The 23,720-nt window shown below is 49.6% G+C and overlaps 1 protein-coding gene across 1 annotated transcript; it reads right to left on the bottom strand.

Moving 5' to 3' along the window:
• Positions 1-1,586: 1,586 nt before the first annotated feature.
• On the bottom strand, positions 1,587-22,715 carry VWA1 (von Willebrand factor A domain containing 1). Its single transcript, XM_053962695.1, has 7 exons — positions 22,549-22,715; positions 15,918-16,481; positions 8,834-9,112; positions 8,066-8,338; positions 6,980-7,131; positions 5,302-5,419; positions 1,587-3,178 (listed from the first exon to the last, which is right to left on the bottom strand). Exons 1-7 carry the CDS (start codon positions 22,619-22,621, stop codon positions 3,129-3,131), a joined length of 1,509 nt encoding a protein of 502 aa, XP_053818670.1. The 5' UTR covers positions 22,622-22,715; the 3' UTR covers positions 1,587-3,128.
• Between the last annotated feature and the right edge of the window lie 1,005 nt (positions 22,716-23,720).

Genomic DNA, 23,720 nt, shown 5'->3' on the forward strand with positions numbered 1-23,720 from the left:
AATGGGAAAGATGAGACGGGAGCTTCCAGAGAAGGGGAGCACAGGGAAACCCTTATTTGTGGTTATGTGGGATATTCCATAGAAATCAGCTCCCAATCCATCATTTTGGAATGGGAAAGATGACAGGAAAGGGGAGTGGAGTGAAAGTCAGGAACACGTGGAATTCTGCAGCCTGAAATGGTGTAAAATGTAGAACACACCTGGGCCGTGCCCAGCCCTCAGCAGCAGGCCAGGGGCACCTGAGATTTTTTTTTTTTTCCCCTTTAAATGTTCATTTTTGTGAAAAATGCATATTATATGGCTCTAGACAGATATTTACTATATGTATTATGCTGAAAGTTATGCTGTATTAACATTTTAATAATACAGTAAATGTAGTTTTGTAATCAAAATGAAGCATTAGTAGTTAAAATAGAAACTATGTGTGTGAGATATTTTTTTAGAAAAGGAGAAGACAATCAAGAAATTCTTCACACAGAGATAACAATTACAGAAACCCCTAAATTTTCCAGAGAAGAGGAATTTATGGCTTTCCTTATCAACAGAAACGAAGTTCCTCAAGCCTGACTTAGACCCGAAAACGCCTGAGAATTAACAGAAACTTTTTGACAAGTACCAGATGAATTTCTTGTTTTAAATTAAATATAGCAGAATCATGAAGTGTTTTGGATATGCAACAGGCTGTTGCTTTTCAGGTGATTCCTTTTTTCACAAGGCGTGCTTGTCGTGGCTTAAGGGCCCAAGAGCATCCGGAATTCTTTGCTTTTTATTGTCTTGTAATTGTCCTAACTCTAAATTTTTATTACTCTAATTGTGTTACTATTTTTATAACCATTTATTATTATTAAACTTTAAAACATTTTAAAAACCAAGTGATTGGCGTTTTTCACGTTTTTCTTCCCAAATGCATGCTCAGAATGATGGAAACAGGGAATGTCCTGAGCTCCAAGGGATCCACAAGGATCAGAGTCCAACTCCTGGCCCCTCACAGGGCACCCCAACAATCCCACCCCGTGCCTGAGCACAAATATTTACCAGATCTGCCAAAATTTCAGGGATTTTCCCTGTAAAACAATCCTTACTGGAACTAAGGATTTATCAAGACCAAAATATTTCTGGTTTTACATTTCCAACACGTTTTTTGAGGGATGGGGGTTAAAGTTTTGTGTTAACCAGGATGTGCAGGCACAGGGAGAACATGCACTTCATTTAAAATTATGATTTAACAGGGTGATCTCAGAAGCTTTTCCCAACTTTTGTGATTTTATGAATGACAGCTTTTGAATCCTTGGAACAAAACCCACAGTTCCACAAAAAAAAAAAAAAAAAAACAAAAAAAAACCAAAAAAAAACCCAAACCAAAACAAAAACAAAAACAAAAACAAACCCAAAAAAACCCCAAAAAAACCACCACCAACAACAACAAAAGAAACACACACACAAAAAAAAACCAAAAAAACCAAAAAAAAAAACACAAAACCAAACCAAACCAAACAAAAAAAACCCAAAAAAACCCCAAAACAAACAAACAAACAAACAAAACCACCACAAATTTGCCACCAAGCACAAAGGAACCATTCAGAAGCTCTTGTATTTATATTTAATTGTCTTCAAAAGGGTGTGTTACAACTGGGGGGGGATGAAAATTAATGCATTAATAAACTATGCAGGGAGTTGTGCAAACTTAATTTCTGTCCTACAGCAAGAAGAAACAAAACCATCTTATTGCATGAGCAGTTCCAGGGGCTTTGTGATCCCTTCAGCACAAATCTCATTTGTGACTGAGATTAATCAGTCACAAATGCACGTTCCAAAGGAGGACACAAATCATGTGAAAATCTCTTTATGGAGTTAATGAGTGACTCACCTCCCTTCTCTCTCCTGAACAAGGCAGCCCAAGGAAAAAAATGCTCCAGAAAGGTGGAGATGAAGGGTTCAGCTCTCAGGGGACAAAGTTGGGGATAAAAGTTCCTCTCGACCCCAAAAGGAGCTGTTTTAAGAAGGGTTTGTGAGGCTGCATGGGGCCCTCCAACAAACAGCACTGCTTCAAAACCGAGTTCCACATGTAGGACAAACAAGCAATAAATTTAAAACAGAGCAAGAGTTACTGAGGGAGGGTGTTCCCACTGGTGCTGGGGTTTAGCAGAGAAATATCTACATTTCTTTACAGCCCTAAGCCCTGAACTTTGAAACCATTTGCTTGGTCACTAGGTATTTATAATTAATTTGTTTGTTTGGTTTTTTTTCCCCAGCTCCCCTTTCCAGAGTGGCTTAGAGACAGTGAGTTCAAGCTTAGGGGCAAAGGGAAATAATCAGATTTACTCTTCTCCCTTAAAACCCCTGATTTTTAAGTGTAGCTCAAGCTTAGCACTGGGTGGAAGCCCAAGACAAGACACCAGAGATGTGCTGTGTGTGTTCAGAGTGCAGAGGAATGATAGTGCTGGAGACTTATTGCCTGTAATTAGCCACAGAACAGGTTAATTAATCTCCACGAGGACAGCAGCGCTCCCATTTGTGAAAAGGGGTTGCAGGAATGCCAGAGCAATGATCCAGGCAGGACCACAGAAACAAAAATAAGTGCTTTAGATGGTCCTGTCTGGCTTTTCTGGACTCTCAGCTCCACCTGGAGCTCAGCTGAGAGCCCTGGAGGGTCCTGCTGGGGAAGCACATTCCCAGGATTTTGGGGTTCCTGCTCTCTCACCCTCCAGGTTCCCTGGCTGTTGGCAGCAGGAATGGATTTGGCCACGTGGAATCTTTCTCTGAGATGAACAACCAAGTCCTGAATGTGCTCATAAGCTGCAAAAAAAGAAATAAATCAGGATTGACCTTGAATAGATAGAGAACAGGCAGCAAGCAAGCAACAGTGAGGATCCACCACTTGGCCTTCTGTTTGTTACTTGTGTTTGCATGAAATGGGGACAGATTTGGCATCTTTTAGTCACTTTGGTTGTTCCATCCAGCCAGGCCAAGCCTTTTAAACCCTGGCAGAGCTTGGCTGGGGACAGGCTGGACAAGCAGGACACCTCAATGGACAGCACAGGCTGGGAGATGAGGTTGTTCCTCCCCTGGCTCCTCCTTTTTGTCCAAATCCTTGTCCATTCAAGACCTTTGCTCTGCTGGGAGTCAGCTCACTGCGGTCTGTCACGCTCTCTGTGCCTGTATCCTTGGGCCTCTGTAGCTGGAAGGACACAAGGAATAGAAATGTCAATTTTAGCCACCCATTCTCCACATCTGAGCCGCAGATCTCACCCCTGGGGGCATTTTTATGTTGCTGTAAGGTAGAAAAATTACAAAGAAAAGCCTCACAAAATCAGGCCTTCTCTGGCTGGCCTGTCATTTCTTCTAAGCCAAGCTAGCATTTTGCAAGTTCCCATGTGAAATCAATCCTGGTGTGAGCAGTTCATTTAACAAAACAATCTATTCCTGGGTCAAAACCAACTTAGCACCTGTATAAACTGGTTTTACACTGTTAGATAGAAAAATGAAAGCTATATTTTCATCAACAACCTTCCCAGCATGTGGACACTGAGAGTTTGAGTGACCAATCCATACAGCATGACAACTTTTACTAATCAATAATGTAATTGGCAAGAAAACTACTAACCAACTGGAGTCCCACAGGAGGTCTGGAAAACTGAATAATAAGAATAAGAAGAAAAAGCTTTTTCCACCATGAAGAAAATTGAGTTTCATGTGCTTTACTCCCATATTTTTGCTCTCACTGCAGCCCCTAGATGGGAAAAAGGAGCTTCTCTTTAGCAGCTCCTGTTTGGTTTTACTCATCCTATCAGGGATCTTCCAATGCCCGTGACAGAAAGTGGTTTCTGGGCAGCAGAAGGAAGAAAGAAGTGTTGTGTCTTTATAAATGGCTTTAATTGTTACCTGTCCTCTGCCACGTTGGAAAATGAAGGGCAACCAAGGCTTCAAAAGACTTTTAAAGAGCACTTCTAGCAGTGTTCCCACCCTTGTTATCCCAAAGCAGCTCCGGGACTGTCTCCACTGTACTCTTCTTCCTCCTGCCTGCAATGAACTCCACTAGGAGGAGTCTTACTCCTAAAAACCGGGGAAAGAGCCCAATTTTGGTCAGTCCCTGTGGTGAAACAAGGGCGGGGATGAGCACAGAATATCCCAGCCCTGAGGGGCTCCTCTGTGATTTTGGAATGCATGAAACACAAACCCCTCAGAGAGAGAAAGGAATGCAGGATTTGAATTGGTACCTTTAGAAAAACTGAAATATATTTAGCCACACAGTAGGAGTGTAAGTTTTAAGTAAGTAGAAATATATCTTAAGTGCCTTGAGAGACTGTGTTAGCTAGTAAAAGCCCTAAAGCTTAGCTTAAAGTTCAATAGTGCTACTTTCCACAAAATTAACTTAGCTCCAGACATAATGAAAACATAGCAGAATATTGCTTACATTTCCAGATAGAACTATTTATGTGAACAGATAGAACTGTATTTGTAGATTTTGTGTAAGAACTGAAAACTACTTTCCCACAATGGAATTAAGCTCAGACAGGTGTAGGAAGAATGCTTTAGAATCGTGTTTTTAGCTGATTGGATGATTTATGAATAAAATCTCCCTGTATTGGGGTGCAAAAGAAGTGGTAGTAGCTTCTGCTAGCTGCTGCTGCTTCTGCTTGGAACATTGGGACTCTGTGCTGATGTCTCAGGTTCAGCTTTTCTATTTTTCACATTCTGTGCTGATGCCTCAGGTTCAGCTTTTCTATTTTTCACATTCTCTGCTGCTTTAGTGTGTGGCTCTGAGCTTCACATGAGGGGATGCTGAGCTCTGTGCACAGAGCAGGGAGACAAAACAATTCCTGCTCCAGCTGGGCACCAAGGACAAATGATCCAAAGCTCAGGCCCAGGAGCACAAACAGCGTGGGCTGGAGAGAGAAAAACAAGCAGGATGGGAGTGCCTGGGCTAAAGCTGGAATGGGACAATCAACTCCAAGGTGCAAATGGAGCAGAGCTGATCATTTTGTGACCAATCATCCATTTCTTGGGACCATTTGGGTTCACCTTGGGTGCAGCCCTGGCTGGGCTCTGGTGCTGCCCAAGGTGGATCCATGAGGAGATCCTTTAATAAATCCCTGCTTTATTCTTTAGCTCTGCCCAGCCTCTGTTCTAGGCCAGCTTTCACAAGGCATCAATTCCAAAAGCTTTTAGCACGGACTTTTAGCACGAACTCTTCTTTCAGGCTGATGTATTCATGCAATAAACAACTTTACAACAACCAGCTGCTGTCCCTTTGAAGACCCAAAACCCACTCGTAACTCCACAAGGATGCCCTCAGCTCACCTGGCTGCCTGTGCACGCTGCGGCAGAGCCTCTTGCCAGGCTGGTTGCTGTACACAGGCTGCACACACACCTTGCCCCTGGTGCCCGAGGGCAGGTCGTTGAGCAGCACGCTGTGCACCTGCAAAACGAGGGAGAAGGTCAAGAATTTTGGTAAAGTTTAATGAGGGATAAAATAAGAGAGGAAAAAATTCCAGCGCTGGGGTGCTCCTGGCCAACAGGCAAAGAACAGCCCGGTGTGTACAGTGTTATCACTCCCCTGTGAAAATGTAAAATGTTTCATAAAGGTCAATAGGAGACAAGGACCACAGAGCAAAAATGTAAAATGTTTCATAAAGGTCAATAGGAGACAAGGACCGTAGAGCAAAAATATAAAAAGTTTCATAAAGGACAATAGGAGACAAGGACCACAGAGCAAAAATGTCAAATGTTTCATAAAGGTCAATAGGAGACAAGGACCACAGAGCAAAAATGTAAAAAGTTTCATAAAGGACAATAGGAGACAAGGACCACAGAGCAAAGGTTATTGGCTCAGCCAAGAGTGCACTGTTCTCTTTAGGGATACCCCTTAAATACCTTTAATTACATCAGCCTGTTGCATATTCATAGATCCTTATGCATAGTAAACGTTTCCCTAAACTAGTTTACATGTTCCAAAAACTGTTTAACTTGGCTCCTCCTCAGTTCCACCTTTTTAGAGCATCCATATTCCTTGTTGTGGTTTTAGTCCATTCTTATCTCCTCCAGGTTTTGGGCCCTGGCCCACACTGCCTTCAGACAGTGAGTGCTGATAATTGGAATATCAACAGCAGGGCCCTCATCCAGTGTTCATGGGATGTTATCCCATCCCAGCAGGCATTTTAACACAACCATACTGATATCAGCTATTGCACTAAGCTTCATTAACAACAGAAATAAAAAATATATCTTTATAACAAAGTCTTATATATATATTTATAATATATCTATCTTTATTTATATATATATATAACTCTGTATCTCTATAACTTTATATATATATAACTCTCTATCTTTATAACTTTATATATCTATAACTCTATATCTTTATGTATATAACTATATATATAACTCTACATCTGTATAACTTTAACACTCCATTGCAAAAAGCCAATATTATAGTATGTATCTATAACACATACTGATATCAGCTATTTCACTAAGCTTAATTAACAACAGAAATAAGAACTGTCTCTTTATAACAAAGTTACTTTAACACATACTTATATCAGCAGATATCAGTATACCTATAACATATACTTATGTCAGCCATTTCACTAAGCTTAATTAACAACAGAAATAAAAACTATAAAATCCAACTATAATTCCAGTAAAACTATATATAAAATCCATTTTAACATTCGCAAAAAGCCAATATTATAGTATGCATCTATAACACATACTGATATCTGCTATTTCACTAAGCTTAATTAACAACAGAAATAAGAACTGTCTCTTTATAACAAAGTTACTTTAACACTTTAAATGGATATAAAATCCATTTTAACATTCGCAAAAAGCCAATATTATAATTTGCATCTATAACCTGCAGGCTCTCCCTCCGCACAGATTAGCCGAGATTTGCCTGCATTTTAATTTTAACGCGCTTTAATGCAGGCAAACATTGCAAAAGCCGATGTCACCCGGTCGTTTCTCCACCCACCTGCGGGGACACGCTGAGCACGGAGGAGCGGCCGCTCTGCCGCCGGCAGCGCACCCGGTAACCCAGCACGGCGCCCTGGGCAGAGTCCCAGGAGGCTCGCAGGCTGTTGGGACCCACGTCCTCGAAGCGGAGGTGCCTCACCCTGGAGCCCTCTGCAGGGAGAGGATCCGCCTTAGTGCGGGGCATTGTTCCAGAGTGATCCCTGCTCCCCCAGGGGGATGCTGCAAACCCAGCCTGGCCTTGGGGGGCAGAGGTAAAATCACTCTGCATCGCCCCGCTGAAGGAGCTGTGAGAGGACACAGCCTCCAGCTGCACCAAGGGAAATGTAGGTTGGTTAGTAGGAAAAAGTTTTTTACAGAAAGGGTGATAAAGTTTTTTTTTGTGGAAAGGGGGATAAAGTTCTCCCTGCCCGGGGAGGTGGTGGAGTCACCATTTTGTCACCAGTCTGTGTTTAACAAAGCCTGGATGTGGCACTGGGTGCCAGGGTTGAGTTGAGGTGTTGGGGCTGGGTTGGACTTGATGGTCTTGAAGGTCTCTTCCAACCTGGGATTCTATAAATTCTGAGCTCACATTAATTAGTCCTTACCTTTGCCCTGGTACCAGCATAAAAGTCTTTATTTCACTGGCAGTCACCTCCCACACCCTCAGCTCTGTCATCCCCTGAGCTCCTCCTCACTCCTGAGTCCTGATAAGAGCCAGACTTTGCCTCCTGCAATATCCTCACAGGTACTTCTTCACAGAGCACAAGTTGCTGCTCATTAACTTCTTAACTTCATCCCTTCTACCCTTGTGATGCCAAATCACCCCAAGGAACAGGCACAGAGGAGTCAGGAGGGAGGGAAAGGCACCTTCCTTTCTTCTTTAGGGACATTCTTGGATCTGCAGGGGTGCCAGCAGCTCGGCCATGCCCCATTAGCAGCTGGCACTGTGTGTGTGACTCTCTTCCAGCCCTGACACATCTGCTGCACATCCAGAGCTGCTCGTGCAGCTTTCCCACCCCAGGGACTGGATTCTGAGTCCTCTGGCTTCACCCCGAGGCAGGTGACCCTCTAGGGACCCTCCAGGCTGCCACTTGCCCTCGCTCACCTTCCTGGGTGCAGGCCTTGGCTGACAGGGATTTCTCCTTGCCAGATCTATAGATTGCAGTCACTGTCACCAGGTAGGTGGTGTTGGGTGCCAGGTGCTCCACCACGGTGCTGTTGTGCCTCCCATCCACCTGCAGCACCTTGACTGAGTTCCCTGGGAGTGGCCCATACAGGACCTGGTAGCTGGCCACGCTGTCCAGCACAGGAGCCCAGCTGACGTGGAAGCTGCGAGGCCCAGACTCCGAGATGAGAACCTGAACTGGGCTGATTTCCTCTGGAAGCAATGGAGAGAGATGTGAATGAGGATTTAATGAGCATTATTGACCTGCATCATAGTGGGCTTCAAGGGTGTGGAATTAAAATCAACCCAGCAAGGAATTAAAATCAACCCGCTGGAAATTAAAATCAGCCCAGCAAGCAGATGTTGATACTCATCACACTGCTCAGCCCAAAGAAAAGGGTTTCTCCACCTTTCAGCCAGAATCGTTCTTGCATGCAGAAAATTAATACTGTGTACAAGCCCACCTTGACTTTGCCACCCCAGGCCAGGTTTTCAGTTTGCCCCCTTTTTGCAGGCTGCTCCCCAGCATAAATCTGAGTTGTTTTCTGCACAGAGAGGCCGATCCTGCTCCGAGTTCTTCCCCCTCTAACACAGATTTCCCTCAGGTCATTCCAGCATCCTCCATCTCCACCTGCAGCCCCAGGTGGGAGACAGGGATCACCTCCTTGTCCCCAGGGAGGGACTGTGCCCAAGCCGTGCCCATTTTACCTGCCAGTGTCGTGACCCTGGTGGTCTGGGGGGGGAAGTAGTGCACGTTGGATTCAGGGATCAGAGCCACCTCGTAGGTGGTTTCTGGTGCGAGGTCGCTGAGCACGAGGCTGCTGTGAGCCCCAGACACCTGCTGCGTGCTCCTCCGTGCTGGATCAGCTCTGGGGCCATACTCCAGGCTGTAGTAGCCGGTTTCCTGGGACAGGAGCTTGGGCCACACCAGGCGGAAGCTGCTGGAGGTGACGTCTGTGGCGTGGAGCCGGTTGGCTTGGATGGCATCTGGGAGAGGGACAAGGGGACAGAAATCACTGCTGACATCAACCCATCTTGAACCCATCTAGAACATACTGAAAATCCCAGAACCTCAATTTCTCACCCATGGGACACACTACACTACTCTCTACAATCTCTGCAATCTATTTCACACTTTTGTGGTTTCTAGCTTACCTTGAGGCTTTGGAAGCTTTCTCCATGAATGAGGGTCAAAGTCAGTGCTCCCCTGGGAGTCAGGACACCCCAGAGCAGACAGAGAAATACTCCCAGTGCCCTGGGTTTCCACAGGGGAGTGCCCAGCTCTGCTGAGCCAGCTGGACCCAGCCCAGCTGAGGTCACTCCCTGCAGGGCTCACAGAGCTCCCTTGTTCGGTGACATTCAGCACTCAGAGCCCTCTTGTGCCACCTCACCTCTCCCTGCCCCTGCTTCTCCTCGAGGCTCGTGCTACCTTTGAGCTCTGTCACTACTGGACACGAAATGAGGACACAGAAGTTTGGTGAGTTCAAGAGAGAAAAAAAGTGAATTTTATTTCGGACCTCGTAATATATAGAATTCTAAAAGTGACAGTGGATTGGAGGGTGAAATTGTCACCTCTCCAAGCACACTGGTCAAACCAACATCCATCAATTCTCTCCTCCCACAAAGGAGAATGCAAAACAAACATTGTTTACGTGAACAGCGTGTGAGAACTCCAGTAGAAAGATGTAAACACTGTCAGAAGGCTGAAGAAGTTTTATGAGAACTTTAAAACTTTCAAAAGAACTATAAAAGAAAACTTAACACTTTTAAAAATCAGGGCAACAGAGCTCCAGGCACAAATGCCAGGCACAAATCCCTCTGGTGGTGCTGGGCAGCTCCCCCAGCTCCTTCTGCTCCTTGACCCTTCTGACAGGCGTGGCCTTCTGAGCCCATTTTGGGCAGAATTCCACTGTTCTCTGGGCTTCCAGAGGGGCACAAACACACAGGGCTTTGTTCCTAGCTCCAGGGAAGTGGCATAGGGAGGCACAGAGATCTCTTCTGGTTTTAAAGGATTTTTAAGACCACCCCGAGGCTTGAAGTGCCGCTAAATCCTTATAAAGAACCTTCTAGCTCATGCTCAAGCACTCACAGAGCACTCCAGGCAGTTCTCACTGGCTCCCCATTGCACAGAGGTGAAGGGAGGCACAAAATTCCTCCCAAACCTGCAAGCTGGGGTTGCTTTGCACTCCCAGACTTGTCCTTTAGCCGGGAGAGGATCAGCTCTCCTCCTCTGAGCTGCTCCGAGCCCTGCCAACTTCTCTGTACCAAATAAAACAGCCTCAGTTTTTCCTCTGAGCTGTTCCCTGGCCGTCCCAGGCAGGCAGGAACATTTCCCTGCTCCCATCCCATCCCATCCCATCCCATCCCATCCCGGGCAGCTGCACTCCACCCACTCAAGAGTCCTGGGGCACTGCACCCTTCTGTGAGCCCCACAAACACCAGGGGCCAAGCCACGAAGGAACAGGGAGCGCAGGAAAGGCCTCAGTGCTGCCAAAAATCCTGCCAAAAGCTCAGGGAATGGAAATAAGTGAGCTTGGAGGCAGGGACACTGTGAATAAAGGGGGCAGATCAAAGGACAGGGGGCAGGAAGCCCACAGCCAACAGCTCTGCCCCTTGTTGCCAGAGCCCAGAAGCCTTCAGCACACAAAGAGGGCAATAAACCACAGAAAAATGAATAAATAAATGCCCACAATTGTGAGAAATTGATTTGTAGGGAATTCTCCAAGCCTGACAGAAGGCTCACACATTTGTATGCAAACCTTGAGATAAGAAATGCTGATTTAGAAATGCCATGGAACAGGACAGACATTGCTGAGAGAGAAATGGAACCAGAAACAAGTTTCAAAGGATGGCCTTGCAAAAAAGATTAGATACTTTGGGAAAATGGAACTATGAAAGATGCATTGGAGTAGGAGCCACGGGGGGTAATTTTAGATGATTGGCTTTAAAATATTTACAACATAGTGTAGCTAAAACAATAAGCCAAGAAACACTTATAACGTATTATAATTAAGAAACTGTTAACGTCTGATTGGAGCAGCGTGAATGATAACATCTGTATTGTCTCACCCTTCACATGAGACTGAAAATAAAATACAAGTTTTTCAAACACCTCTCGGTTTCCCCATTTCTGGGTCAGAAAAGGGCTCAGAAACACACAATGTGTTTCCCAGCCCCTCTGTTCCCAGAGGAAAGCAGCAATAATTAAAAATTATAATTAATAATTAATATCCTGCACTGGACCCAGCCAGTGCCTGCCTGGTGGCACTCTGCTGGTGGCACTTTCCCTCCATCTCCTGCCTCTCGGTGACTCCAGACCCTGCTCTGCAGCCACGAGCTCTGGAGGGATCAGGATCAGACTTGCAGGAGTGCTGCTGGTTTCATGATGAAGGTAAGAAATGCAGCCAGGCAGGAGAACCTGTCCTAACCTGGGTCTGAGAAGCTGCAGCTGGGATTTGGGACAAATCCCTTCTCCTTCCTGGGTCTATTTCCCTGCTTTGATACGAGTGGGGAAAGGTTCTGACTCTGGGAGGGGGGACAGCACTCGTGCCACCTGCAGGGTCTGGGATGTGCTCACCTGCTTGGACTCAGTGCCAGGTGAGACATCAGACATCACAGCCTTCCCTGCAGCAGGACTCCCCCAGCCCCTGGCTTTGGGTCAGAAATGCCCTGCCCTGAGCACATGTGGCATGTGGTGATGCTCAGGGCCTGCGGGACACGCAGGCTCCTGCAAAGCCTGGCTCAGGAGCTGCTGCCAAAGGCTGGAAGGAGTCGGCAGCCTCAGCTTAACTGGGCTGAGCACAGAGCAAGTGGCTGCAGGCACAGGGCCTGATGTCACCTCGGAGGAATGCCTTGGTTTCACAACGCTGAAGGTCCTTCCCCAGCAGGAGAGCACCAAATGCCACATTTTGGGCACATCCAAGATCCAACAGAAGGAGCCTGAGCTCCTGCACAGCCTGGGAAGCTTCCCTTCCCTCTGGGAAGGGCGGAGGTGCCCGCCAGGAGCCAGCTGTGCCACAGCCAGGCTGGCAGGGAGCTGCATTCTGCAGAATTCCTGCATGGGCCGAGGAAAACCAGGCAGTGGAGACCCCCCAGGCATGCACAGCCCCTGCCCTGCAGCCCTCAGAGAGCAGCAGCAGCAGCTCTGGAGCCATTTCAGCTCCACCACATCTCAGCAGTGTCTCCCTGTGGAGACTGAGGCTCCTGAGCCCACCTGAGGCAGCAGCAGCTTGGCAGGAAGCCTTGGTTTGGAAAATGTGTGGAGCAGGCAGGAAACACCCCATTCCTGGAGAGGAGATGGAAGGAGGAGAGCAGCTCCTGACAAAGCTTGTTTGTGCCTCTCCAAAAGCCTCCTCCACTGTTTTTTGTTTTGTTTTTTTTTTTTTTTTTTGTTGTTTTTTTTTTTTTGTTTTTTTTTTTTTTTGTTTGTTTTTTTTTGTTTTGTTTTTTTTTTTACAGGAGATGAAGATAAGAGATAATTAAACCAGTCTGGGCCATTCCAGAGCTGGAAAGGCCTGATTAATTCCTGCCTGCCAAGATGATGCCTGTCCCTGCCATCCCAGGAGGGGTGGTGGCTGAGGGCTTCCTCCTCCAGGTAGGGAGCAGTGGACTTAAGTGTTTTTTTTATGGTGAAATCAGGTGGTGTGACCAAAATCTGGCACTTTGCAACCCCTGGATTCGTGTGGGAATCTCACCTTGCATCAAAATCCCAGCCCAGGATGTTTTAGGCTCGCTGGATTCACAGAGTGCTGCCCTCAGGCACAGCAGTTGTGACCTCTGCAGACTTTATGATCTCCTGTGCTACAGACTTCTAATTTTTGGGATGCTATTTTGTCAGGATGCACTCAAACAAAATACCTGGAGGTCTGTGGGGTGGCTGGGGCAGGAGGAGGAGTGATGGTGCTGCCCAATTCTCACATGGGAGAGAATTGGGTGTTTGGGGGAGAGCACAGTCCTTGAGAGTGTTTTTTTTTTTTTTTTAATGATTGTGATTGGGAACAGGAAAGAATTGCCACACACAGAGGATTCTGTGGAAAGGGTTACTGGGGCACCAAAGCCAGCCCCAACCCACCTCACACAGCAGAAGTCAAATAAGGAATAAAATCAGCATTTCCAACGGAGAGAGGACCTCCAGAAAAATCTGTGGGCAGCCTGCAAAGTCACAGAAACTCCCTGAGCATTCCAAAGAAATCCACAGGCATGTGGGAGGCTGAGACAAAGCCCAGGGGCAGATGGCAGTGCCCTCGCCTTCCAAAGCCTGTCCTGGGTTAAGATCATGGGATTTGATCTCCTCAAAGCCTTTCCTGGATGCTCTGAAAACCTGGAGTGGTGACAACGCCAACCTGCTGCCTTTAAGGGATGTGGATGTGATGCCCCACTCTTGTGGTGCCCCAGAGCTGCAGGGTACAGACAAAAGGACAGGGCTGTGCCTCCCCAAACCTCTGTTCTTTGGGGTTTCACACAAAAGGACACAGCTGTGCCTCCCCAAACCTCTGTTCTTTGGGGTTTCACACAAAAGGACATGGCTGTGACTCCCCAAACCTCTGTTCTTTTGGGGTTTCACCCAAAAGGACATGGCTGGGACTACCCCTTGTTCTTTTGGGGTTTCACCCAAAAGGACACAGCTGTGACTCCCCAAACTTCTGTTATTTTCAGATTTCACACAAAAGGACACAACTATGACTCCCCAAACCTCTGTTCTTTTGGGGTTTCACCCAAAAGGACACAGCTGTGACTCCCCTTTGTTCTTTGAGGTTTCACCCAAAAGGACATGGCTGTGATTCCCGAAACCTCTGTTCTTTTGGGGTTTCACACAAAAGGACACAGCTATGACTCCCAAACCTTTGTTCTTTTGGGGTCTTACACAAAAGGACATGGCTGTGACTCCCCTAACCTTTGTTCTTTTGGGGTTTCACACAAAAGGACATGACTGTGACTCCCCTAACCTTTGTTCTTTTGGAGTTTCACACTGGTGCTCCCATGCAGGTAGCTCTGGCAGCAGTGGGATTTCCAGTGGCATTTCCCTCTCCCAGCCACCACTACAGCCCCACGAGGAACACAGAGGTAACACTTGGCCTGCTGAGGCAGGGCTGGGCTGTTCTTCCAAAGGTTGTGCTGGCCAAGTCAGGCCATGGATCTGGCAGATGTGGAACACGTTAGAACGGGGGATTTATGGAACAAAAACATTCCTTTCCTATAGTCTCAATGCTGACAGCAGGCACCGTCCTTAATTGTATTTTGTAAGAGAACAACTGCAGGAGTTGGAGGTCTCAGCCCTTGATGATGTATTTAAGGAATCAGATCTATCCAAAATAAGAGTTGGAGGGAGCTGACAGCACCAAATCCTTGCCAGGGACACACATCCCATTTCGGATATGTGCAACACGTTCATGTTCCTCCATCAGCTGGCACAGAGACAGACAACGTTTGAGAGGAAAAGAAAATAATAACCCTGAGAGCAAAAATCAACTCGAGTGCTCAGGCACTTTGTGTCCACAATCTTGCTGAGGTGAAATCATTCCTGTTTGGGAAACCTTTGGTTAACAGCCTGTGCAGGTGGGGCATTTTCGTGCTCTGCCTGGCTTGTGCAGATGCCTGACCTGCATGACTCATTTCAAAGGCTTGTGGGGTTTTAAGGAATTCGGATATTTTGCTGCCCGAGTTCCTCATTCCCAGCTGAACTCCTCACAAACACAAGTTCATCTCACCAAAGGGAATCTGTCCCACTCATTCAAATATTCCAAGGGCAAATATTTGTCCCAGACTCCCCAGAAGCCTTGGTTTATACTTGGACCTGCAGCATGGTGGGCAAACCCCACAATTTTCCAGGGCAGCACTTTGGGGTCAGGATGGGTGTGAGATTTGGGGGATTCTCCCACTGCCCACCCCACAAAGCCAAACACAAACCCACCTGTGGAACCCTCTGAGTCCTCCCCCCTCAGGGAAATCCCCAGGGCATTGCCTTGGAAGAATTTACCACAGAGTTTTCCCCACTTAGGCTGAAAGAAAAGACTTCCCCATGGAGTCTTGCACAACACCATGAACCACTCCTGTTCCCTTCCCCGTTATGTCCCAAATTCTCATGGTTTGTCCTTTCCCTGTCCCCTCATGGGTTGTGGTGGCCAGCCCATCTCCCCTGTAGGGTAATACTCTTTGCCCTGCCCTTTGTGCCACCCCCGTGCCACCCCACACTTAACCTTGTGCACAGCACGTGGTCTTTTGTCCCTGATTTCCCTTCAGCACGCTGGAATAAACCTTTGATGAGACAGGATCATACAAAAGGCCCTTCTGCCTCTCTTGGCCGAGCTAGCCGTGGTGTGTGTGGACTCGACTGCTTTGCCTGAATTTTCCACAGGAAAATTTTCCACCCAAGCAGCTTTTCCACAGGAGATGTGTGGATGTGACAGCCTGGTCAGAGAGCGAGAAAACCAGAAAAGTTTTCTCACAGTGGACTTGTGAGATGTTTAAGGAGTTGTAGAAAAGCAATGATAGCTTGTTATTATAAACAACCTACAAGTACTGTTTTCTTACTTTCTGTTTTCCTGTCCTTCTCAAGGATTGTTTATAAGAAAGGTGTTTTTGTTAATTATCCAGTCTGTTAAACAGTCTATAAAAAAAAAAGAGTTATTCATATTAAAGTTGTACATACCAGCCTTCTTGTGAGTCTATACCACTTTCTTACTCAGTAGCAACAAAGATGCTTTTTGGGGAACAGGTAACAGCACCCACCATCTAAACCCCACACTGCTACACCCACCCTCAGCCCTGCTGCCACCTCCCAGTGCCAGCCTACCCAGGATGCCATCCCTGAGCTCCTTGGTGATGATGGGCAGGTCATCCACGTCCACAAAGTGCAGGTGTTTGTCCGAGGGCTGGCTGGCGGCGGCCGAGAGCTCCAGGAAGTTGCCGCGGCCGGTGCTGACAATGAACACGGTCACGCCCATGTCCTTCAGCAGCTGCATGGGCTCGGAGATGTCGTCCGTGGAGAAGCCATCTGTCACCCACACCAGCACCTTGGGCACGTCTGGCCGGGCCCCAGCCTCGCCACTAAAGAGCTTTTCCTTGGCGTAGGACAGCGCTTTGCCCGTGTTGGTGTCACCCATGAGCTGCCGCGTGTCCCTGATGGCTTTTCTCACGGTGCCACTGGTCAGGTGCCGGTCAAACGGGAACTCCATGGTGGGCGTGGTGCTGATGTGGATGATGCTGGTCTGGATGTCCCTAGGGCCAAAGGTGAAAGGGTGCAAAAGGTCCCACATGAATTCCTTGACTTTGGAGAACTCATAGTGGGAGACGCTGGCAGAGCTGTCCAGCAGGAAGAGGAGGTCCCCCTCTGCGTTGGAGATGGATGGCTGGGCACCTGGCAGGGGAGAGAGAAGGAACAGCATTAGTGGAGTGGTGTGAGCCCAAAACCTGCACAGGCACCTGCTGGGGAAGCTTGGTTGTCTTGTGCCAAACCCCAGGATTCGGGGAGAGGTGCTGGCTGAGATGGCAGAGGCACAAGGGATCTCCTGGAACAACGGGAGAGCACTCAGGAATGGAGAAAGTTCAAGTTACCTAGGAGTGACTGTTCATGAGGGCACGGAGTGACAGGGCAAAGGGGATGGCTTCAGACTGACAGGGAGGAGGCTTAGATGGGAACAAATTCCCAATGAGAAATTCCCCAAATGAGGGTGGTGGGGCCCTGGCACAGGTTGCCCAGAGAAGCTGTGGCTGCCCCTGGATCCCTGGAAGTGTCCAAGGTCAGGTTGGATGGGGCTTAGAGCCACCTGGGACAGTGGAAGGTGTCCCTGCCATGGCAGGGGGTGGAATGGGATGAGATTTAAGGTCCCTCCAACCCCAGTCATTCCCTGATTCTGTGCTCAGACCTGCACCCCAGCTGGATCCCAGCCAGTTCTGCGTGACCCAGCACAGCTCACCCTGAGCCACAGACACTCCCCTGCAGCACCCTGGAGCTCAGAGCCAGGCAGAAAACCAAAGTGAAGTCCAGGAATCACCACACCACCCAGCAGAGCTGAACTGTGACCCCACAGGTCCCTGCCACCGCATCCCAGAGCTGCCAGTGGCATTCCAGCAGGGCTCTGGGTGGTGCTGCTGGATGCACAAAGGCACAGCACAGCTCTGAGCTCTCCCCTCTGCTGGAAGGAGCACAAGCCACTGGTTTGGCTGGCAGGACCACGGGTGTGATAGATGAGCAATGCCATGGTGGCCCTCACCATTAAAAGGCAAATATCATGTATATATGTTAAGAGAAGTTTTATAGAGTTATAGTTATGTTTTACCCCCCTTGTGCTGTTATCAGGGGTGGCCTGAGACATTTGGGAGGGTTGGCTTGTTACAGTGGCAGCACCTGACCTCCAATCAAGATTTAAGGATTTAAACCCCACCACTGGATGGAGAAGAAGGAGTCCATGGACAGAACTTTGGGAGGAGCTAAAGGGTTAAAAGGCAAAACCTCCATGGTGTGGATGAGCACATGGTGGGAAAAGTCCTCTGCTCCCAGTGCCCTAATATTTCCTCTATTCAGCCTTCTATTTTTGATAAGGTTTTAATAAACCTTTTAAATTCTTTGGAAGTGAGGATCATTTCTCACATGGGAGAGATCTTGGCAGCACGGGGTTGTTCTTCCCCTCTGCTCCTCACCGCTTTGAGAAGTGTCCCTCAATTCCCAAATGTTGCAGCAAGCAGCTGGAAAAGCGTCTGGCCCTGGCAGGGCAGGGATCAATGGCCAAAGGACGTTCTTGCAGCAGTAAACAACGGGGTCATGAGCACAAGCACTGGGAGGGGAGCTGGGAATTCGCCCAAGGGAGCAGAAATCCCACTGCTGCCAGAGCTACCTGCATGGGGAACATGCAGGTGAACTCCAGTGTGAAACCCCGAAAGAACAAAGGTTTGGGGAGTCACAGCCGCGTCCTTTTGTGTGAGACCCCAAAAGAACAGAGGTTTGGGGACTCACAGCCGTGTCCTTTTGTGTGAGACCCCAAAAGAACAGAGGTTTGGGGAGGCACAGCCCTATACCCTGCAGCTCTGGGGCACCACTAGAGCAGGGCATCACATCCACATCCCTTAAATGCTGGTTTTCCCCATTACTCATTGCTGTTAATTAGGGAGAGCCCCAGTCTGACATCCCAGGGTTCTGCCTTGGTTAACAAAACCAGCAGCTAAAGGGCAGGGGTGTGTTTTGGAAGGAAAGAGACCCTCTGTGGGTCAAGCAGAAGGCTCCTCCTTCATCCAAACCCCATCCCATCTGTAACACTCAGTCCTGCATGAGATGGAAACAAATTCCTCCTGTTCAGCAGAAAGAATACATTAAAAAAATCGAGACAAAGGCTCTCTCCCCACCTCAGGAGCGTGGCAAGGCTCAGAAAGCCACCAGACACTGAAATCACCCTCCCCTGCAGGTCCAGGCTTTCAATTCCCTCATCCTTCCTCCTGCTCCTTGTCCTGCATCCAGTACAAACATGCCATCCGTGCCAGAGGTGGGGCTGCAGAGGTTTGTTACCAGCAAATCCCCGCTTACGCAAGCAGCTGCTGTTTTCAGGCACTTCCCTCACTTCAGACGGTGTGGCGAGGCGCCAGATGAGGATTTCTCACTTTTCAGGGGGGGTTTGGAGGCAAAGGGGCACCCGTGAGCACTTCCCTGACTCCTGAGCTGTCAGGGATAGCTGCAGATCTGATCACTGCGCTCTGCTGGAGCCTGGGGAGTGACAGGGACACACAGCAGGGCCCTGTGGTCACCCCCTGCGTGATGCCAGGTCAATGCACTGCGCTCAGAAGCGTTTTGAAGGGCTTGGTATGGGAGCAAAATGTCACTATGGGAACACAACGCTGCCTGCTGGCTTTTCCAGGAGGAAAACAGCTGGCCAGGCTTCCCTGTGATGCTGACAGGAGACATCCGCTCGCGGAGCTCCCCACGCTCTCAGCTGGGAGCAGAACACGCTCCACACGCCTGGTTTGCACAGCCTTGGAGCTCGTGGGGCTCAGTTACAGCCAAGAAGGATCATGTCCTGTCTGGCTTAACTGTGTTTGACATCCCACCCTTGTCTTCTCTCACCGCTTGGAAAAAAGTCCAGCGATGTGAGGGAACTGAGGAGCACGGGCTGAGCTTCCCTGTGGCCCCTCTGGATCACAGTGAGAGGCAGGAGGAGGAGGAAGGCACCACCTCAACCTGGCAGAGAATTCTCCCCCCAAGCCAGCCAGGAGGGGTTTTACACTTCAGAGACCCCACGGGAGATGGGGAGGTCACCTGCCTGATGAAGGGCTGACATCCAGCAAGCACAGAGTACTTGTGTGGTTAAAAGCCTTTAGAGGTTCCAGCTCATCCGCGGCACAGAGTTGAGGCTGAGAAATGGCCCTTCAGGCAAATCCCAGCAGCTGGAGGGGAGCTGTGCTGCCATCTCTCCTGATCTTCCCAAGAGTTTCACTCTCTCTGCTGTTTTAGCAACATTTCTGGGACCATAGAATTGTGCCAGTGCTTCAGAGCTCAGTGAGGGCAGGGTGCCCCACAGAGTGTGCTTGGATGGGCCATGTCTGCATTTTTCACTCACAACAGCAACATCCCCGTCATTTTCTGCTGATGCCAGCCCAGGAAACGACAATCAAATTCCATTTTTCCAAGCCCAAACCATCAAAAGGCTGCACTTTACATGGATGTAGCCGAGATCTGAATCTGGGCCCGAAGAGGGAAGGGGGAATTGGTCATGGCTTGCCTTGACTTTGTGCAGGAATCCAAAACCCATTGTCCAGAACAATCCAGAACCCATTGTCCAGAACAATGCAGTCATTCCTGAGGTGTGCAAGCCCCAGGGGCCACCCAGCAGCTTCCTCACTTTGCCCACTGCAGCTGAGAATGCAGTCACAGTCACTGACATTCAGCCAAATCCCAAGGAAACGGTGTTCTGGACAGATATCCCAAAATATTCCTGTCCCTGTGACTGTGGCACAGCATCACAAACCCTCTGGGCAAGGAGCTGTGCCAGGCTGGGATAGGCATCTCCTGCCCAGAGGGGTCATTGCCTCCCGGGGGAGAGGCCAAACACAGCTCAACCCTAACCCAGCTCATCCCTAACCCAGCTCATCCCTAACCCAGCTCACCCCAAACCCAGCTCACCCCAAATGCAGTTCATCCCTAAATCAGCTCATCCCTAATTCAGCTCATCCCAAACACAGCTCATCCCTAACCCAGCTCACCCCAAACCCAGCTCACCCCAAACCCAGCTCATCCCTAACCCAGCTCATCCCAAATCCAGCTCATCCCTAACCCAGCTCATCCCAAATCCAGCTCACCCCAAACCCAGCTCATCCCCAACCCAGCACTTCCCAAACCCAGCTCAACCCTAAACCAGCTCATCCCAAATGCAGTTCATCCCTAACTCAGCTCATCCCAAACACAGCTCAACCCTAACCCAGCTCATCCCAAGCCCAGCTCATCCGTAACCCAGCTCATCCCAAGCCCAGCTCATCCCAAGCCCACACACTGCCTCTGGAGCAGGGCACAACCCTTCTGGAATGCCATGGCTGGCTTTGTCACACCCCTGAAGGCCTGAGCATTGTTCAGAGCCCGGGCTGGGAAATGCCACACCGCCCGGGGTGGCAGGAGGGAGGGACAATGGGAACTGCTGCTGCCTGGGTGGACTTGGAGTGCTGGGACAATGCCAGGAGCACTGCTCCTGCCCCAGTGGGACACTGAGGCACAGACCCAGCGGGACACTGAGGCACAGACCCAGCTCCCCATGAGGGACAGACCCCACTGGGACACTGAGGCACAGACCCAGCTCCCCATGAGGGACAGACCCCAGTGGGACACGGAGGGACAGACCCCAGGGGACACTGAGGGACAGACCCAGCTCCCCGTGAGGGACAGACCCCAGGGGACACTGAGGGACAGACCCCAGGGGACACTGAGGGACAGACCCAGCTCCCCGTGAGGGACAGACCCCAGAAGATGTTGAGGGACAGACCCAGCTCCCGTGAAGGCTCTGAGGCCCAGTGGGACACTGAGTGACAGACCCCAGGGGACACTGAGTGACAGACCCCAGGGGACACTGAGGGACAGACCCAGCTCCCGTGAGGGACAGACCCAGGGGACACTGAGGGACAGACCCCAGGGGACACTGAGGGACAGACCCAGCTCCCGTGAGGGACAGACCCAGGGGACACTGAGGGACAGACCCAGGGGACACTGAGGGACAGACCCCAGGGGACACTGAGGGACAGACCCAGCTCGCCGTGAGGGACAGACCCCAGGGGACACTGAGGGACAGACCCAGGGGACACTGAGGGACAGACCCAGCTCGCCGTGAGGGACAGACCCCAGAAGATGTTGAGGGACAGACCCAGCTCCCGTGAAGCCTCTGAGGCCCAGTGGGACACTGAGGGACAGACCCCAGGGGACACTGAGGGACAGACCCCAGCTCGCCGTGAGGGACAGACCCCAGGGGACACTGAGGGACAGACCCCAGGGGACACTGAGGGACAGACCCCAGCTCGCCGTGAGGGACAGACCCCAGGGGACACGGAGGGACAGACCCCAGGGGACACTGAGGGACAGACCCCAGGGGACACTGAGGGACAGACCCAGCTCCCCGTGAGGGACAGACCCCAGGGGACACTGAGGGACAGACCCCAGGGGACACTGAGGGACAGACCCCAGGGGACACTGAGGGACAGACCCAGCTCCCGTGAGGGCTCTGAGGCCCAGCCCGGCCTCTCCGTGCCCCAGCAGCGCTGTCAGCCCCCAGCGGCCGGGGCTGCTGTGCCCGAGGGCTCCTGGCCAGGCACACACGAGGTTCCCCGCGGTTTCCCAGCGGATTGCAGCTCCCAGGCGCGCTGAAATCAAACACGACCGTCCCTGCAGGCACAGAACCTGCTCCATTACCGAGCACAGGGCAGGACAGACCGAGCTGCAGCAGCTCAGGCGGGGATGAGCCCTGCCCAGGGTCCGGGAACGAGACTTCCATCTCCTGCACGTCCCCTTCCCAAGGCCAGCTCTGCAGGACTGACCCATTTTCATTTTCCACCAGCAGTACCCAAGAGAAAGCGTTTCACAGCGGGGCTGAAGTGATTGAATTACAGAGATTAGCAGGAGAACACGGTGTTAATTACCGCCTGGACTCCTCTCACTGCCCGTCCTCCAGCCCGCTGTGAGGAGCGAGGACTTTTCCACAGGATTACTCTTAACTCTGCGAATTTCTGGAACAATTTCCTCTTCCCCACTGCGATCAAACACGACAAAATTACTTTCCAAGCACTTTCTCCCTGCAATCGCGGACAGGTTGGTTTGTTCCTTGTACACGAGCACCTCTAAACACCTAAAGCAGCACCGTAGGCTCAGCTTTTATTGTGAAAAGGGTTTATGAGGGAGAGCAGGAGGCATGAAACGGGGGGTAAAGCACCAGAGGAACGCTTTTGCCTTTCCAGGCACTCACCTGCCTCAGGTGCGTCCTGTCCCGCAGCAAACCGCAGCCACAGAAAAAGGGAAAGCACCACCTTGGCCAACATAGCAGAGCCTGGTCCTGGCCAAACTACCTTAAATCCACGGCCGGGGCTCTGTGGGGGCACGCCAAAAGCCCGAGATCAGTCATAGTCCGGGTCCAGCAGCTCCCAGCGCCATCCCACTGCCATGCCTGGAGCTCGCCGTGCGCTTTGCTGGGCTCTGGTGCGAGCTCTGGCTCCTGGAGGGAATTTTCCTTCCTCCCCCCACCCCAACTCCTTTTAAAGCCATAAATCCATCCTGACAGCAATAGCTGGAGGAGAGGCACACGCAGCGCTCCTGCTGCTCTTCCTCCGCCGAGTTAAGCTCGCCCCAGGAGCGGGGATTTAGTCCGTGTTGCAGCTGGGCTTGGTTTGAAAAATATATCCCGATAGATAAAACTTTGGCCCTGCGAGGCACTGGCAGCAGGCCAGTAACCAGAGGGAAAGAAAAAAAAAAAAAGGGGGAAGAAAAGCTGCGAGAAATCCAAAGTTCTGCTGTCTGGAATGAGCTGGAAGAAGGAAAAACACGTTTATAAAGGAAAGAAAGAGTAGAAAAGGCTGGGGAGCTGCCCTGCCCTGGGAATATTGGCTAATCTTCTGGGAGGAGCATTGCACACAGGTCCTAGCGCTGCCCAGCGGGGCCGTCCCAGGGCTGGGGGACACTCGAGGCTGTGTCCCCTGTGTCCCCTGTGTCCCCTGTGTCCCTGCTGGGGCCACCAAGACACGCAGAGCTTGCAGGAAGGAGCTGCCCAGGTGGGAAAAGGCAGGGAGAGGTTGGAGGTTTGGATGTTGAGAATTTTAATTTTTTTTTTTAATTTTTTTTTTTGTGTGCGTGTGTGTGTTAATAAATTTTTATTTTTAAGAAAGTGTTATCTTCGATTTGGGGTTGTAGGAAAAAAAAAACCTTCAAAGTTAATTGACAGCACTAGAATTATGAGTGTGTGGTTGATTGGAAGTGTATAATATCACAGAGTAGAAAGCTTAAAGTTTAACCTTAAAAAGCCTTATAACAAAAAATAGTTAACCATTTTATACCCTATTAATAAAATACTACAAAACTCACTACTATAATACTAGAACATAGATAAGAAAAAAAAATAAAGGTCTAAACCTGAACACATAATAC

The sequence above is a fragment of the Vidua chalybeata genome, chromosome 22 (genome assembly GCF_026979565.1).
Source record: "Vidua chalybeata isolate OUT-0048 chromosome 22, bVidCha1 merged haplotype, whole genome shotgun sequence".
Classification (NCBI taxonomy): Eukaryota; Metazoa; Chordata; class Aves; order Passeriformes; family Viduidae; genus Vidua; species Vidua chalybeata.

Bases quoted from the DNA above. Each gene is read 5' to 3' on its own strand.
- VWA1 (XM_053962695.1), bottom strand. From the start codon at position 22,621: ATGTTGGCCAAGGTGGTGCTTTCCCTTTTTCTGTGGCTGCGGTTTGCT. The intron at 8,339-8,833 runs GTAAAATGGGCA...CATTGCTTCCAG, and splicing joins CAGGGTCACGACACTGGCAG to AGGAAATCAGCCCAGTTCAG. The intron at 3,179-5,301 runs GTGAGCTGAGGG...GTGTCCTTCCAG, and splicing joins CAGCGTGCACAGGCAGCCAG to CTACAGAGGCCCAAGGATAC.